The 17,895-nt window shown below is 43.3% G+C and overlaps 1 protein-coding gene across 1 annotated transcript; it reads left to right on the top strand.

Annotated features, from left to right (window-relative positions):
- Positions 1-664: 664 nt before the first annotated feature.
- Positions 665-15,809, top strand: Slc19a2 (solute carrier family 19 member 2). The gene is made up of 6 exons (XM_036202514.1): positions 665-1,083; positions 7,877-8,479; positions 9,440-9,665; positions 10,684-10,876; positions 11,069-11,210; positions 13,787-15,809. Exons 1-6 carry the CDS (start codon positions 880-882, stop codon positions 13,913-13,915), a joined length of 1,497 nt encoding a protein of 498 aa, XP_036058407.1. The 5' UTR covers positions 665-879; the 3' UTR covers positions 13,916-15,809.
- Positions 15,810-17,895: the final 2,086 nt, after the last annotated feature.

The raw sequence follows: 17,895 nt of genomic DNA, 5'->3' as shown, positions 1-17,895 counted from the left end.
GGGGGATTTCCTTTACATAGGCTACACTGTAGTTAATTGCTCTGTATATCCTGCGAATAAAAACAGTGACGAAATAAAGCAAAAACCTCTTGCTGGCTGGCTAGCTCGCTCGCTCTCGTTTTCTTTCGGTCTGTAACAATTCAAGCTTAGCTCTCCGGCTTGAGTCTTCCTAAGGCAGAGGAATACAATGTTGAAAAAAAGAAAAAGCTGTTGGAGGCAAGGGATGGCATTTTCCCGCCTCAAGGTTAAAGGTATGCAGCAGGCCTGTGTCACTAGGTCTCCTGGGAGGAGCACCGACTAGCCATCAGAGTGCTGGCGGAGAAGATTAAGAAGGCTCACCGGGCTGCGGAAGCGCACATCCGGGGATCCCGCTCAAAGGAGCGTTCCGGACGCGTGATCGGCAAACGCCAGGTGACCGAGCCGACTAAATGGTGTACGGTAGGGGGGCGCTGGCACGTGGGATCCCGCCACAGTATCCAGACACCACCGGGACCTGTCGGGCGTCGGAGAGACCCTCACGTCAGAGGGCTGGCACGCCGCCCGGGCAGCCACTGACCACCGGGAGAAGCAGAGACGTGGGCTGTGATTGGCTGTGGCGAGGGGGGGCGGTTCCAGGGGGCGTGGCTCGTGCGCGCCCTGCGGCGGGCTAGGCGGCTGGTGGGGCCTGGCGCGGAGCAGACCTGGGAAAGGGCGAGCGGCGGGAGGGAGGCGGCCGGAGGCGGCTGGAGGCGGCCGGGGCTCGCAGCAGCCTGACCCTGGCGCGGGGCAGTGTCGCGCGCGGTTCCAGGTCCCCGCGCGGGGCCGCGGCTGGAGCGAGCTCCAGTTGGCTGAGAAGGAGGAGGGAGTCGGCTCGGCGTCCACCAGCCCCTGGAGCCCAGGATGGATGTGCCGGCCCGGGTGTCCCGGCGCGCGGCGGCGGCGGCGGCCACTATGCTTCTGCGGACCGCCCGTGTCCCTCGCGAGTGCTGGTTCCTGCCGACCGCGCTGCTCTGCGCCTACGGCTTCTTCGCCAACCTTCGGCCGTCCGAGCCCTTCCTCACGCCCTACCTGCTGGGGCCGGACAAGAACCTGACCCAGAGAGAGGTAGGCGCGGCGGGAGGGCGGGCGAGCTGGGAGGCGGAGCGGGAAGCGAGTTTGCGGAGGGCCTGCGGCGGAGCCCCCCGAGCAGGCTGCGCAGAGAGCTCATCTGTTTTCTGCTGCCTTGGAAAAGCACTTCGTGCTCTGCGTTGCCTTGCTCTTGAGTTTCTAGCGCTGACGTTCCATGCGGGACTGACTGAGCAAGAGGGGCCGCAGCCCGCGCGTGCACGTTTGTGTCAGGCCCTACGTGAATAGGGCTGGATGGTGGCATAACCCGGCTCTGCCCGGACACGTCCTGCAGCAGCTGCCGGGGACAGGGGGCAGTGACTGGATTAAAAACAGAAAACAGTAAGCTCTACTTTGGATGGAATATATCCATACATAACCTATGTATATGTGTGTATACAAATGTATGTTTACATACACACAAGTGTGTATAGATTGTATACCTACACACAGTGTGTGTATATATATATATATATATGTACACATATATATGTACACACATATATATACACAAGTGTGTATGTGTATATATGTATACTTATGTATGTAAGGTAGCGCTGCTTTTGTGTAAAGGTTCTGTTTTCCTTTCCTTGACTTTGTTTACCTTTGACAAGATAGATATACTCTATCCCATAAGGACAGAACAGTAGTACGCCATCGGAATTGGACTTGTTTTAATTAGGTGAGATTGTGTTCGAAGATACCCTGCCCCCTCTGAAGTCCATCTCTGGGATGAAAGCAGATGGTATCACATAATTGGCACTGAGTTTTTCTTGTCTTGTGAAATTGTTGCTTCACCTACAGCTTTAGTTACTTACCTGCATGTGGAGGTTTTGTGGGCTTTAGTGCCCATGGTCCACGATCAAGAACTCCTGCACATTTATTTACTCAAGGACTTGTAAGCACAGCACCTCAGAAGTGCCAAACTCTTCCTACTAAGACACATTATCCCAGCCCTTAGTCTTGACAGAAGAATATATAGACCGAGAGAGAAATGAAACTGTTCCACCCCATACTCTTCCTCGAGTACAAACGAGGGTGAAAGCTGGGGGCTGGTGTCTGACAGCGACTGTCAGCCAAGTGGACAGTGGGTAATTGTCGCCTTTTTCCTACATCTCTTTCCTTCCTTACCACCCAGCTTCCCTGCCTGAGTTGCTGTAGAATATTACCCCCATTTAAACCTTCCTGGTATTGGCAGTCATCTCCTTTGAGGGGCAACTAACCCAATACTCCGCATGACAGGTCAGAGCAAGAGGCGGCACTTCAGACTGGCAGGGCAGAATTACTCCCGTGTGTTGCTGCAGTGTGCCTTTATTCAAGGTCAGTTGGGAAAGAATTGAGAGTCCGTGTTGATTCCCAGATTCTTTGATAGTTAGCAAGTACAGCAGACGTCTACCCCAGTGTTAACTCGTGTTTCCTGGTCACATGGGTCACGTCACAGTTACTCATTATCCGTATGTACTTGGTACTAGTGAAAGGAAGAGACAAAGGCTTCTGATCAGAGCGATTTTTCCAGGAAGAAAATTACCACATAGTTAGAAGAAAGTCTGATGCTGGAGACCCAGAGCAACCACTGAACGTGAGGTGTAGACACCGGGGCAGACATGACTCTGCGTGTGAGCTGATCTGTGCAGTGTGCACTGGCAGAAGCACGTGAGGAGAAACACGCTCTTGGTTTTGATATTTGAAAGCTGATCTCTTTTGTCCCGGGCCCTGGACTGAGAGCTGCTGTGTGCTGTCAATCACATGTTCTGCCTTACCAGAAGGCCTTACATATATATGGTTAGGAGGGTATAGGAGCATATCAGGGGGCTGGGCCCAGTACATACTTGTCTGTTGTGTAACAACAAAGGATGCTTCTCGGTGCAAATTAGTGGAGGCAAGGCGCAGGATATCGGAATGATGGCTGATTCTGTTGGTTATGCCCGTGTTGCCCTTCTTTCCCGTGGAGACTCCTACATTCAAAACAAAAACCTAGTGGCTGAACTAGAACCACACTGTTGTCCTGAAGGAATGAGTGCTTGCTCTCAGCAATGGGTGTTGCATGATTTTTAGTCAAAGTAAATCCCACGTTGTAGTCAGTGACATTTGTATTGAAGTGTGTATTTTCCCCTTGAAGACTTCAGAAATGCCAACCTGGATCATCGTAAATAGTGCTAAAGATTACCTAAGACCCAAGGGCAGAATTTCCTCTCTCCCTTTGCATTTTAAAGATTTTTTAAAATAGAATTTTAGGGAAAGTATTAATTTTCATAAAGTTACCACTTTAAAAGCTGAGGCAGGTTATAGTTGGACTATATCCCAGTCGTTGAAAAACCAAACATTAATAAAGCTATTTATTTATTTTTTGGTGCTAGGGGCTGAATCCAGGGCTCCTTCTGCGTGCTGCGTAAGCACTATACTGAGCTGTATTTCCAGACTTTTTTTTTTCAATTTTGTATTTACATGCATGCCTGTGTGAGTGTTTGTGATGTATGTAGGAGCCTGTGGAGGCCAGAGGAAGGATGCTGGATCCCCTGTAGCTGGAGTTACAGGAGGATGTGAGCCAACTGACAGGTGCTGAGAAAGGAGCTCTAGTCCTCTGGAAGAGCAGCAGGTTCTCTAACCACTGAGCCATCTCTCTAGTCCCATTGACCATTTTGTAGGGATGTTCTTATTAAGTTGCCCAGAGTACTCCTACACTTGTTATCCTTATGTCTCAGCCTACTAGGTGGCTGAGATTACAAGCATTTTCCACCGTACCCAACAGTGATTTTATCTCTTCTTGGCAGCACATGATTTTGATGTGTAGTGCTTTTCTTTGACTTATAAAATCATTCCACACATTCTGCTTGGTACTCTGAGGGAGCCTGGTAGATTCCTTTGCCCCTTTAGTACACCCAGGCTTCATTCATTTGCCAATCCTGAATCTAGCATATTCACCAACTCACGCATGGTCTAATACTCAAACGCATGGTCTCTGCTTACAATAATAATCTGTGTGTGTGTGTGTGTGTGTGTGTGTGTGTGTGTGTGTGTGTGTGTGTGTTTCTGGGCCCACCATGTTTTCAGTTTCCATTTTTAAATGTGTGTATATACGTGCTTCTTATTTGGTTCAGAACTCTTGAAGCTGAAGGTTATTTTACTCTTTTTTGTTGCCTCTACAGAGATTAAGTAGTGTTGTATAAATATGTGTTCATTAAGTAGGACAACAGAACTGTTGACACTATTTTCTTAAGTCTAAAACTGAATAATTTACTTAACTGTGACATACATCTCAGAAGAAAATGAAGACACACAAGTTCTGCCCAAAGTTGTGAAAGAAACTTTGAATAGAACAAATTAATTCCTTTTGATCACGTGGCAGATTTCATCTGAGATGAGAAGTTAGTTATGGACAATTAATAAGGGTATGTATTTTATATATTTTTATCTGTGAGAAGTTGCCCTTCAACAGCCAACAAATCTATTAAAGGAATGTTTTCTGGTGTTAGGACTTCTCTACCGGAAATGTTTTAAGAGAATGTCCTTTGAGAACCAGTCCTAGAGAATATGCAGTCTTGATCTCTTGAGAAATCCCTGTCATGGCACATCCCCAGAGATGATAAAACTTCTGCAGGCAGTAGAAGTAAATTTAGGACATTCTGAATCAATACCAGTTTTCTAATTGAAGAAAGTAGATGTTTTGGTGTGGTGGATTGGGGAGATCTGGTTTAGGTCTTCTCTCTGCTAATCCTGACTGTGATAACTTTGTATAATTCAACATTCTCTAACACCAACTTTCCTTCTTGTAAAATAGCGATGATAAAGCATTTACTTCTTAGGATTGTTGGAATTAACTGGAAATAATTGAGGCAAAGTTCGCAGCGTCACATGTGAGATACTCTCAGAGATGTGCTGCTCTGCTGTTGATACTGGGAGAGTATTTTTTTTCTTGTTTGGTGTTCCTTGTAGGAGAAAAACAGGTCTCTTAATTAGAGGGAGTTAGAGAACCCATCTGGTCTCTGTGTTCCACCTGCCCCATCCCTTACCATATTTAGTTGCTATCACAAGGCTGGTAGCATTACTTTCCCTCATCTTCAATTATCTAAATTGTGGGTTTGTGTTAGTGTAGTGTTAGCCTCATAAGTGTTATTTATTTTGAAACAAGGTCTTACTATGTTACCAAACTAGCCTGGAACCAGTTAGTGGTCCTCTTGCCTCAGTCCACAGGCGTGGGCCACCACACCCTTTAAACTGATAAAGGTTAGGACTTATACAATGAAACTTGGGCAACTAATCATTTAAGGACAGCTACTGCTGAAAGTTACTTGTCTAAACATAAGCAGTATTACTAGAGTGGACAGTTGAGCAAAACTTTGGAACAACAGAAGGTGGGTGCTGAAGGAAGCAATAGAGAACATTGTGAAACGTTTTATTAGCTTAGTAACTGTATGTATTCATGTATTAATTTCAACACATGCATACAGGATACGGGGATTCACCTCTCCACCATTTCCTTATACTCGGAGCCTTTCCGGTTGTTCATAAACTATATAATCAGTTGTTGTTGACTACAGTCATTCCAGAGCATAGTAGGATGACTGTCCCAGGTGTGCTCCGACCTGTCACCTATCCACACTCCATCTGTCTTCAGCCGCAGCCGGAGATAATCACAGTTCTGAATTTATATTGGCTTGTTTGGGCTTCCGCGGATGAAAGTGAACGTGCAGCATTTGTCCTTCTGTGTCTGGATGATTTAACCTAAAGTATATGGTCTGATTCCACCCATATTGCTGCAGGTGGCAGGGTTTCCTTCTTCTGTATGGTCCAGTAATAACTCATTGTGCACCTAGACCACAGTTTAAGGATTGTTGGCCAATAGCTTCTTGGTAGGGAAAGACATGTTAGGGACCTAGGAAGGCACAGAAATATGCTGAGTCACACAGGAGACCGTCAAACTTTAGAAGACGTGAAGGAGAGTAGTATCTGGAAGAACAGGGGTGAGGGGGGGCTGGGAGTTGCTCATTGGAACACAAGTGACAATATCTTTTTGCCTCACCTCACAGCTTTCTCTCAAGGTGGCCTTGATAAGGGAGACAAAGACACTTTGTTTCTCAATTGTTAGAATTTGCACACTTTGACAAAGAATCCCTTCTACAGTTCTTAATTATGATTAGGAAAATTTCCAGGCCACTCTGGTCTGCATAGCAAGTTCCAGATCATTCGTGACAACTGCATAGCTTGGACCCCGACTCCAAGAACCCAAAGCAGCAAGGACAAAACAGAAGCCTGTAGGACATTGCTAGGTGGTGCGCTCCTTGTAAAAGCACATTTTCCGGTATTCTTGTTATCTGGAGAATGGGGTTCACAGTCTAACTGCTTCTAGTCATATAGTCGAATGTTTTCAACTCAGTCTTCAGACCTGTGGAAAAGTAGAGTAAATAATTGATTATGTAATCCTTCATTTAATCCTTGCAACAGACAGTCCAATAGTACAGGTTTTATCCTCTTGTGCTAGTGATAAAGATGAATTCTGAGGGGAACTGAGAAACTTACCTATTCACAACCCCCTATTTTCAGTTAGCAAGCTTGCCTTTCAATTTCATGATCCTATTAGAACAGTACTCATTCAGTGTATTATAGTCTGGATTTTGATTTTGACCTTTTCCTGAGCTAGCAATGACATTTTGTTGTAATGCCAGGCATAGCAGTGAGTCACAGTTCCCTTTCAGCGATTCATTCATGAAGGAAAATAACCAACACTCTGCAGAATACTGTGCTGCCAGATGATGGGCTCTGTAGGTGTGTATATTAAATACGTTTTTTTAATGTGTGTGTGTATGTTTTCAGGAATGAGGGGTGGTACATTTAGCCTGAGTTAAACATAGGATGTCTTCCTCAGTCACTCTCCATTTTTTTTTTGAGACAGAATCTCTCACTGAATTTGTAGCTCATCAATTTGGCTAGGCTAGCTAACTGGCCAGCAAGCCCCAGGGAATCTCCTGTCTCGTCCTCACCAGTGCTAAGATTATACAGGCTTGTGCCTCTGTGCCCAGCCTTTTACATGGGTATCGGGGATCTGAACTCGGGTCTCCATGGTTGCATGACAAGTACACTTTACCAGCTGAACTGTCTCCCCAGCCCAGATACATTTTTTTGATTTATGTTCAGCTGATAGCAAGTTTATTAGCACTTACCCATCCTGAGTTGAAGAACAGTTCTTGTTTACATAAGCAACGAAACTAGAATTCCAGCTGCAGTGTTTCTCATTTAAAATACATTTTAAAGGCTTTTTATAGCATCCCAATTTAAAATTGTGCATAAAAAGAGAAAATAGCAATAAGTTCCAGTTAACTTTATGTCATATAAATCAAAATAGCTGAAGCAAGGATTCTGTGTTCTTACTATAAAGAAGTGATAAATGTTTGTGATAATTAATAACCTAAATATCTTGAGTTGAGTATTGCATAATGTATTCATGTACCACAAGATACACTGTACCTCAAAATTTGTACAACTATATAAATTATTTTTTTGATTTAGGAAAAGAAAAATAAAACACCTGAAACTTACATTTTATATCATGTTACAAATGAGTAAGAAGGATACATGTTGCCTGTAATACTACCACCAAGGGAGAGTTATTCCATCGAGGCATAGACAAAATAATGGTGTGGGACTAGGAAAGGCTGTTCAGGTAGTTATCTCAATTTCCTGCAGCTAGTATTTCTTTGGTTGCTAAGGAAATGTTGATAGCAGATTTGTAAGCGGGAATTTTTGTGACTGGTTGGGTCTTTCGATCGCTGATGAGCTTCTATTCTCTCCTTTCCAGGTCTTCAATGAAATTTACCCCGTCTGGACATACTCTTACTTGGTGCTGCTATTCCCTGTATTCCTTGCCACAGACTACCTCCGTTACAAGCCTGTCATCCTGCTTCAGGGACTCAGCCTTATTGTTACATGGTTCATGCTGCTCTATGCCCAAGGACTGCTGGCCATTCAGTTCTTGGAATTCTTCTATGGCATTGCCACAGCCACTGAAATTGCCTATTACTCCTACATCTACAGTGTGGTCGACCTGGGCATGTACCAGAAAGTCACAAGTTACTGTAGAAGTGCCACCTTGGTGGGCTTCACAGTGGGCTCTGTCCTGGGGCAAATCCTCGTCTCAGTGGCAGGCTGGTCACTGTTCAGTTTGAACGTCATCTCCCTCACCTGCGTTTCTGTTGCTTTTGCTGTGGCCTGGTTTCTGCCCATGCCACAGAAGAGCCTCTTCTTTCACCACATTCCTGCCTCCTGTCACGGAGTGAATGGCATCAAGGTACAAAACGGTAGCATCGTTACCGATGCCCCAGCATCTAACCACCTTCCTGGATGGGAGGACATTGAGTCAAAAATCCCTCTAAATTTAGACGAGCCTCCCGTGGAAGAAACGGTAAGTTTAGCCTTAAATATGCAGTTGCTATTCTGGGCCTTGGCTAATGGTAGTGACACAGACAAGCAAGCCCATTTCATTGGTTCATTCATTCATTAAGATGCAACTGATTGGTGTAATGGGTCACCAATGTACTCTCCTCTAGAGTGCCTGGTTCTCAAAGTCAGGCTGACCTAGCATTACTTAACACCTGGCAGAGGTGTCTTGGGGCTGTGTCTCCATTTTTGTATCCTTACTGCTTGGTGTATATAAAGAAACCGCTCAGAATATATACATACATACATACATACATACATACAGACAGACAGACAGACACACACACACACACACACACACACATATGCTTAATGGGTATCTGAAATGATTCCGTTGGCAATTTGTGTCTACTTGTAGCTTCTGAATTGAAGTTCAAAGTACTTAAAGATACAAACTTGTTTTCCTTTTCTATGCTAGAAGTGATACTTGTTATTTTTTCCCAATGATGCTTTGTTGTTTTGTTACAGAAGGGCAGTAAATGAATGGTAGGAAGAGAATAACAGAAAATTACAAGACATGATTATAATGCTTTCTTAGAAGAGAGGGTCCATCACTTAATCCACCCTCTGCGTTCTTTGTAACCAGAAAGATGAATTAACTCCCCAGTTTATATTTTTAATATGAAAGGGGTGTGTGTGTGAGAGACAGATTGATTGATTCTACGGTGGAAACGTTGGATAGTGAATGCTTTGCCTCAGGTCATGTCATTGCAAACAGTGGAGTCAGGATCAAAACTCCTAGTGTCTTCAGAGCTCATGTCCTTGATAATACATTGTTGTTCTTTTCAAATACATATTTCACTTGAGTGAAATAAGCAGTTGGTTTTTACAAAGGAAAAACAGTCTCTTGAGAGAGAGAACTGAGTTTGCACAGCTGTCTGCACAGTCCCGCCGAGGTGTTTGAGCTCTTTCCTTTGCTGTGTAGGAGGAGCCCAAGGCAGACCGGCTGCGCGTGCTGAAGGTCCTGTGGAACGACTTCTTGATCTGTTACTCTTCCCGCCCTCTGCTCTGCTGGTCTGTGTGGTGGGCCCTCTCCACCTGCGGCTATTTTCAAGTGGTGAACTACACACAGGGATTGTGGGAGAAGGTGATGCCTTCTCAGAGTGCTGTTATCTACAACGGCGGTGTGGAGGCTGTTTCAACCTTGCTGGGTAAGCAGTGAGGAAATGTGGGAGAGTCTGCAGGCAGTGAAGCCAGCCATGATCAGGTTTCCTCACGCCTCCCAAATCTGAAGGAGCCCCAAAGGAAGGGTTTGTTTTGAGCTCTGACTTTCTAATTTAGGAGAAAACTTGGATGTCATCAAGTGGTAGAGGGCAGTGACTGACCCACACGTTGGGGAAATGGAATGCACTAATTTTCTAGCTAGTTTTCTTTGCTTATCCCTGTTCCACTTCCCCATGTTTACTGAGATTTTGAGTAGCAGTATACTATAGTTTGTGACAGTAGCTTATGTTTGTTGAGTGGTAATATGTACCGGACACCTATGTTCTATAGACAACATGTATATTTGTTGTATTGCCAAATTCCCAAGATGGTTGCAGATATTACTGTTGTTTTACATTGGAAATTTTGGACGTGTTAATAATTTGCCTAAGATCACATAAATGGTAGATAGTGAAGTAAAGATTGGGACTCGGGCATGGCGGCTTCAGAGCCTGTGTCCTTGAGGACACGTTCTCTTATCCTTCTTTCATTTGTTGCCCTGGTTCATAAGGTTGTTGGAAGAGTCTACCCCTGCTAATTATGGCACACAGAAAGCACTCCTATATTGTGTGCAGCTTGGGCAGCAGGAGAAGAAGCAATTTCACATATACTAGATTGCTGCTTGGTCTGAAGGACCAAGACTCACCCAGCCATGTTGCCACAGCAGATGCATTGATTTTCTGTGACTGCAGCCTGTGCGTTAGGCCAAGCAGTTATCTCCTTAGCAACATCCCTAGGTCTGTGTCTTTTCCCATCTAATTGCCACGTACCCTGACTGAGTCTCATCTCAGAGGCACCGTACCGTCCCCCCAAGTTCAGAATTCTCTGCTGGAGTTTCAAGGAACTCCATATTCTTGAGCTCCCTAATTTACAAGTTCAAAGATTTTAATAAAATAAGAATTTTTAATGTGTTGAACTAGAGTGTGTTTAGTCAATAACTAGATTACTTTTTTCTTTGTTTTGTAGGCGCTAGTGCTGTGTTTGCAGTTGGCTATATAAAAATATCTTGGTCAACTTGGGGAGAAATGACGTTATTCCTGTGTTCTCTCCTGATCGCTGCTGCAGTGTATATCATGGACACTGTGGGGAACATCTGGGTGTGCTATGCATCCTATGTTGTATTCAGAATCATCTACATGGTTCTCATCACCATAGCAACGTATGTATTTTCACTCAGAGAAGTATTAGGAAAAGATTTTCATACGATTTGTATCATCCAGTAACAGTACGCTTCACGTTGTTGGAGAGGTCGTTAGCGGCGGAAAGAAGGGGCTGTGTTCACATTCAGAGTGAACACATGTAACAGTGAGGAAGAGGTCATTGTACTCCAGCATTGTCTTTCTTTTCACAGTTTTCAGATTGCTGCAAACCTCAGCATGGAGCGTTACGCCCTTGTGTTTGGTGTGAACACCTTCATTGCCCTGGCATTGCAGACTCTGCTCACTCTAATTGTGGTGGATGCCAAGGGCCTTGGCTTAGAAATCACCACACAGGTAAGATCTCTTCATTGACACCGAAAAAGACTGAAAGGATGGGGTGGAGCGTGTTGTATGACAACACCACTCTGAGCAGACCAAAGCAAGCGTTCCTCTTTTCTTTGGTCGCTAGTCCTCTGTACCGTGGAGGGTGTTGAGATCATCTTTTTGAAGAAGGCCTAGAGCAGTGGTTCTCAACGTGTGGGTCGAGACCCCTTTGAGGAAAAATGACCTTTTCACAGGGGTCAAACATCAGATGTTTACATTATGATTCATAACAGTAGCAAAATTACAGTTACAAAATAGCAGTGAAAATAATTTTATGGTCGGTGGTCATCACAACATGGGGAACTGTATTAAATTGTCACACAGCATTAGGAAAGGTGAGAACCACTGACCTAGAGCAATTAACTAGCCTGGAGGGACTGTGTTACTGAGATAATATTGATTCTTTCCAGGCCTAGCCTGTTTACTTCCTCATTCATTGTCCATTCTTTTCTGTCTTTTCCTCTTGCTTTTCTGGTAAGGAAACTCAGGGCCTCAAACATGCTAGGCGTGTGCTCTTCTGCTGAACTAGAGCACCAACTTATTTTTTTGTTTTATGTGTGGGTTTTGCCTGCATGTATGTCTATGCACCACATGCATGCTTGGTGCCCTGAAGCCAGAAGAGCTAGAGTTACAGGTGATTGTGATCCACCATGTGGACCCAGGCTCTCTGGAAGAGCAGCTAGTGCTCTTAACTTTTAAGCCATTTCTTAAGTCCCTTATTCTTAATCTATACACCTGACGTACTGTATGAGATGTCCTGCTTCATAGTACCTCAGAGCTCTTTAAGACCCCTTCCTCCTTTGTATAAAACAACCTTCACCCAAATACCAAGTTAATGACTTACTGCTGGTAAGTATTATGATTCTCAACACATGACCTATTGAGAAAACATTTAGCAAACACTCAAAGAATGGCTATTTTCACCCATTCTGGAATCATTGTGAATGACCTTCTGTATTATAATTTTATAGTGTAGATAGAGTTTGTGGGTATACTCTGTAAAGTAAGCAACTGAATCAGGAAGTGACTGTCTCTACATCCAGCCAAGTGGATTCTTTTCCTTTTTCATGAATTCCCATTATTACTTAATACTTCACACTTACACATGAATTTTCCTAGATACCAAGACTTGAGATGTTAGTGTTAAAATGAATTTTGTTTTCATTAAACAATCTACAAGAGAAATAAAACTAGTTAGTACTTGTACTGAGTGCTTCTCTTTCTCGGTTCTATGATAGACTAGGGAGTTGTCAATACTAGGTGTCAAGTAAATAAATGACTCTGGGAGGGATGAAGGGATTTGTCTCAGATTAAACAGTCAAGAACAGGGTGGTAGAGAGGACTTATGTCTGTGTTTTAGCCTAAACACTACTCTTGGGTAGAGAACAGAGATTGACCCTGCCCATTTTGTGAGGGAGATTACCATTACAGGCAAAGAAATGTGAGTGACATGTAGTGTGGGAATTTAAGAGCACATTGTCAGAAAAATGGCTTACTTATACAGGGAAGAGTAACATTTTGTGGACTGTACGAAACTGGCTGCCGTGAGTCATTAACACCTTTCCTATGAAAATATAGTCACATTTTAAAGAATCTGGCTCAGCCTTAGGGCCACACTGTTGTACCTGAACCTGGTTTGTAACTATTTAATAAGTTATTTTAAGAAGGAAAAAAAAAAAAAATGAAGGTGTTCACACACACACACACACACACACAAGTCAAATAAGGGTCTTCTAAAAAGAATTCTATAGTGCAACATTCTTGGCCTTGTAGTGCCCTCTCCTGGTGGGGAATAAAAGTTCTTGATCTCTTCTTAGGCATACTCACCCATTATTTTGAGGCTACAGATCTAACCCTAACCCTAACCCTTCACTTAGAGCAATGACAGCACTAACAACAGCAAAAATAGTATCTGTGGCATTAGCATTGTGCTAGTAGACCTTTATGTACATGACCTTGTTCATTTCTTCCAATAAGCTTTGTAAAAAATTGTTTAAAATTCCACTTTTTAAATTAGGCTAAGACTCTGAGGTTAAGTATATAGAGTTTTTTCTTCTTTTTAAAAACCGTGTGTGTGTGTGTGTGTGTGTGTGTGTGTGTGTGTGTGTGTGTGTACACATGTGTGAGTGTGCCCTCAGAGGCCAGAAGGTAGATCCCTTGGAGCTAGAGTTACAGGCCTATGAGAGCCAACCAGCATGAGTACTGGGATCCAAACTCTACTTCTCATGTTTGAGTAGCAAGTGCTATTAATTTTGAGCCCTCTCTCCAGCCCCAAGATTAAATACCTTCATGTAGGTTACATCTAGAAAGGGACATGAGGTCGGGATTCAGACTCAGGCAGCTGGGCAGGCTTCACTGCTATCCTGCTAGGCTGCTTCCGGGTCTTCATTATCTGGCACATGTGTAAGAAATGTGGGACATTTCTGAAGTTTAATTGAGAAACTTTAGACATTCCTTTAACTGGGTAGAGTACATGTACAGGTATGTAACAAAACAACTCATCTGTAATTGGTAATTGTATGAATGACTGCTCTCCTCTCTTGTAGTTCCTGATTTACGCCAGTTACTTTGCAGCCATCTCCGTGGTTTTCCTGGCTAACGGTGCATTCAGTGTTATAAAGAAATGCAGACAGCAGGAAGATGCCAACCCCAGCCCTCAAGCCACCACTTCCTAACCCTGCCCAAGCGCTGCTGCCTCCAAGGCAGGACTCTGCCCAGCAACTGCCTGGATGGATGGAAACTCTTTATGGTTCAGATAAATATTTATGAATGTGTATTTCATGGCTTCAAAGCAGCTACTCAGTTAATACCTTGTATTCCTGGAGTTAATATAATACTGTTGAGAGAAGCCAAAACCGAAGCTTTTTTTTTCATGGATTATTTATGAGCATCAATTTAAGAATGACTTTTTCTAATAGACAAAAAAAAAGAAAAGAAAAGAAAAGAGAAGAATTTGATTTTGGAAACCGAGTAATCAAGTGGCACATCTGCTGTTTCCTTGGTTAGCGTGTGAGTGTGATAGTTGAGTCATGTGTGGGTCAGGCCTTCAGAGACCACAGGACGGTGTTAGTCGTGCTAGCCGTGCATTCCGTCAGCATTGCCCCGTCCAGCTTCATCCTACTTTCAGTGTTACTCGTGGGCATGTGTGTTTCTGCAGATGAAAATTGTTCCTCACTGGCAATAGTTGCTCCGGACTAATGTTCTGTCTTCTAAGGAGTGTCATTTCTAAGTTTGTTTTTTAAATTCATTGTATGAATGTTCTTGGTTCCCATTTTGACCATTATGTATTTTTGGAAACTTTCTTTAGACGTACATTTCTGCATTATTCATATGCTTCCCAGAGAAGCTCATTTCATTAGAAAAGGCAAATTTTAAAGCCTGCTGCTAATCTAAATGGGGAGAGCTAACCACAGAACTCACGGTAGGTATGCTTGTCTTTAATACTTCAGTATGACGGACTCGTAATTCCAAGTGGAAACGTCATGTACAGGATAGAGATACAGGCAGCCCATTTTATATTTGCTCATCCTTTTATTTCCAAAACAAAAGTAACTCCTCTCCTTTGAAACAACTTCATTCCCTATGCCTTTCATGGTATCTTGGCTTTCTTATCCAAGATGAAAATGTCAGTAGGAATGGAATTATTCTAAGGCCTTTTTCATTAACTGAGCCTCTTTTTAACTATTGTATTGGAGCTGGAGTTAGGGTAGACTTGATGCCTGCATTCTAGACCTTAGACCTGCCTTTATTCCTAAGGTTAGATCATCTTGAGAGATACTTAAAATTTGTTCCGTTTCCATGTTACTTGAAGAATGGTGTTCTATGTGCTGTTATTTGTGAGACTATTTCAAAGCCAATTTTGTTGCCTTATTGTGCAGAGACTCTAGGCAGGTGCTTTTAACTAGAGGGTTGACTTTCTGAGAACAGAATAGCTAAACAGTGTTATTGATATTAAGATTGCAACACCTGGGACGGGATAGTGTTCCGTAGTAGAGAGCTTGGCCAGTGTTTGGAGGACCCTTGCTCAAGCACTAGCACTGAGAAGACAGTACCGCAGAACTGACACAGGAGAAATAAAGGTTATAATAGGCCATTCCGCACACCTTCCTTTCCAACGGGGGAGAGGAAAAGAGCACTAAGGAGGAGGGGGAGGGCTAAGGGCATAGGGGCAACCTCCAGTTTTACATTTTGTTCACCCTCCGCACACCTTCCCTTTTAGCTCTATAGGAAGTTGATTGCCCAGAAACACGAAGTGCTGTGTTTGAGAAATTTTATTCTTTGTCCTTTAGATATCATGTATTGTGGTACAATCAAATTGTTCACATTACCAAAGCAACATTTCCTTGGAATTTAATCCACAATTTGTGGTACCTAGTCTGATCCTTCTTACCTGTCTCAATCAAGAATATGTTCACATCTTGCTATGTGGCCATATGTGTAGAATGCTGAGCCGATGTGCTGGTTGTACTGTATGCACTTTTATGAAGAAGTGAAAACAATTTGTTGTACTTTTTATTCAATTCTGTATAGATTATAAAACTATTTTTATTAAATAAATATTTTACAGTATGTTTTCCCTTTTTTACTCAAAATTATTTTGAGTTCATTTTTGAAAGGAGCTTTTCGTCTATAAATGTCCTAAGAGCTTTCCTGGGACAGCATTCATTTATAGTTGGACCATCTCTCTTCCCAGGTAACCCTCGGTCATCCCCTTACCTCTTCGGCTGCCGTGTGGCCGGCCCTTTTCACTCTCCCCTGGGCTTCTGTCGCAGCACTGACGGCCACGCTGGCTTCTCTACAGCCCTCGTAGCTGTTTAAAGCATTCTTCTCTTTAGAAGATGGAACAGTCTCCAGTCCCTTTGGTAGCAACTCAGAATTTTAAGTTAAGGAACTTAAAGACAGGGCTGGAAATCCTGTTCCACCCCAGAGTATTCCGACACCCAGAGAAGCACCTTTGTTATACCAACTACAAGACCAAATCAATCTCATCACCAAGCCAGTCTCATTGTGCAGCATCCAAATGACTAGTTCCCTTCGAGAGCCTACTTAGTAGGGCCTTTCATTATTGCCAAAGGACAGCCATCTTTCATGCAAAGATTTCAGATAATAGTTTTTGCCACTGTGGTTTCTTCCCATGTATCTTAGCTGGCTTTCATATTTATAAGCCTTTGAGCAAGGACTGTGTCTTATTTTTGTCATTCATTGCAAAGCAAATATCCTGGTATTACATGAATGTTGAATTATACAAATGGTATTTGATAGACTCAGCTGCCTGACGATACAGTAATTGACTAAATGCCCAACGTTCTCTTAAGAAGGATGCCTTCATAAAATGTTAAGATTAAAATGACAGTATTGGGTATACTGGACACTTCAAAGTGTTGTGTTTGAATGGTAAAACTAGATGATATCTATTTCTTTTACTCATGACATCCTTACAGATAATGTCTTCCATTTCTTTAGCACATTATCCTCAGAGGTGAACCTTACTGATTTGTTCATTTTCTTTGGTAGCACTGTCAGGTGGGTTTTAAGTATTTGGTTTGCACTCTACGGAACTTCTACTTCCTCAGTTGCAAACAAGATGAGACCTCACCGGACTATTAGGAAAAAATGGGAAAGCACATTTGAAAACAGCTCTGTCACAGGCACTGAGTATGTGGTTGAGAAATGGGCTCCATGGCCTTTGTTTCTATTCATAATTAATTTGTAGCTATCAACTTCAAAACTACTCTCAAAATGAATGTTTCAGTCAAAACGAAAGTCATTAGAAACGATCCATGTTCCACCTCCTGATTATTGCTAATTCCTATTTTTCCTTACTTCCTGGAATACAAAGAAAAAAAGCCATGGTTCGTACTATTAGATCACAGCCGCTATGGATGTCTCTCTTGCCAAAAATCAGTACACACTCCTTGCAGCTTGATTGCTAGCCCTCCCAACCCCCATGTTCTGACAGAGAATTGATAAGAAATCACACTGGGCTGTGATCTTGTAAGCCCCTCCCTCTTCAGTCTGCATGATAAATTTATGGTCCTACCTAGCCTGCCTCTGTGCCCTCTAGCCTGTATGCTAGGTCAGGCTAGATCTTGTGATGGGAAGCTTGCTTACTCCCTTGAAACCTCTAAGAATCAGAACCCCCATTTGAGCCGGGCTGTGGTGGCATACGCCTGTAATCCCAGCACTCAGGAGGCAGAGGCAGGTGGATCTCTGTGAGTTCGAGGCCAGCCTGGTCTACAGAGCTAGTCCAGGACAGGCTCCAAAGACAGAGAAACCCTGTCTCTAAAGAACCAAAAAGAAAGAAAGAAAGAAAGAAACCCCCATTTGTTCTCTGGAAGTGAAGGGTTTGCAACTCCCATCATTAGGGTCATTCAATCAGGTTTTCTGGAGATGGGAATGGTAATAATGAGGAAGTTCATCTGTAAGTAATGTGATCTGGCAGCAGTGAACGGGGTTAATTTTTGAGTAGCTACTAAGATACTGGTTGACTCGTCCTTGTAATTGGTCCCATGTAGGTGAGGAGGGCCCTTCTTGATTTACAGCAGTAGAAATAGGAAAGGGGAGTGATTGGAGATTGGTAAATTAACAGTCTACAGTGTGTGTTCATATCTAAAAGTGGCTGAGGAAATTTAAATATTTTCCCCCAAATTACACG

Source organism: Onychomys torridus, chromosome 11, assembly GCF_903995425.1.
Source record: "Onychomys torridus chromosome 11, mOncTor1.1, whole genome shotgun sequence".
NCBI lineage: Eukaryota > Metazoa > Chordata > Mammalia > Rodentia > Cricetidae > Onychomys > Onychomys torridus.
This window is presented reverse-complemented; position numbering and strand designations above follow the sequence as displayed.

What these genes read in the sequence shown, in the direction of transcription:
- Slc19a2 (XM_036202514.1), top strand. Translation starts at nt 880, where the DNA reads ATGGATGTGCCGGCCCGGGTGTCCCGGCGCGCGGCGGCGGCGGCGGCC. An exon ending in AGAACCTGACCCAGAGAGAG is followed by an intron (nt 1,084 to 7,876) that starts GTAGGCGCGGCG and finishes TCTCCTTTCCAG; the next exon opens with GTCTTCAATGAAATTTACCC. An exon ending in AGCCTCCCGTGGAAGAAACG is followed by an intron (nt 8,480 to 9,439) that starts GTAAGTTTAGCC and finishes TTTGCTGTGTAG; the next exon opens with GAGGAGCCCAAGGCAGACCG.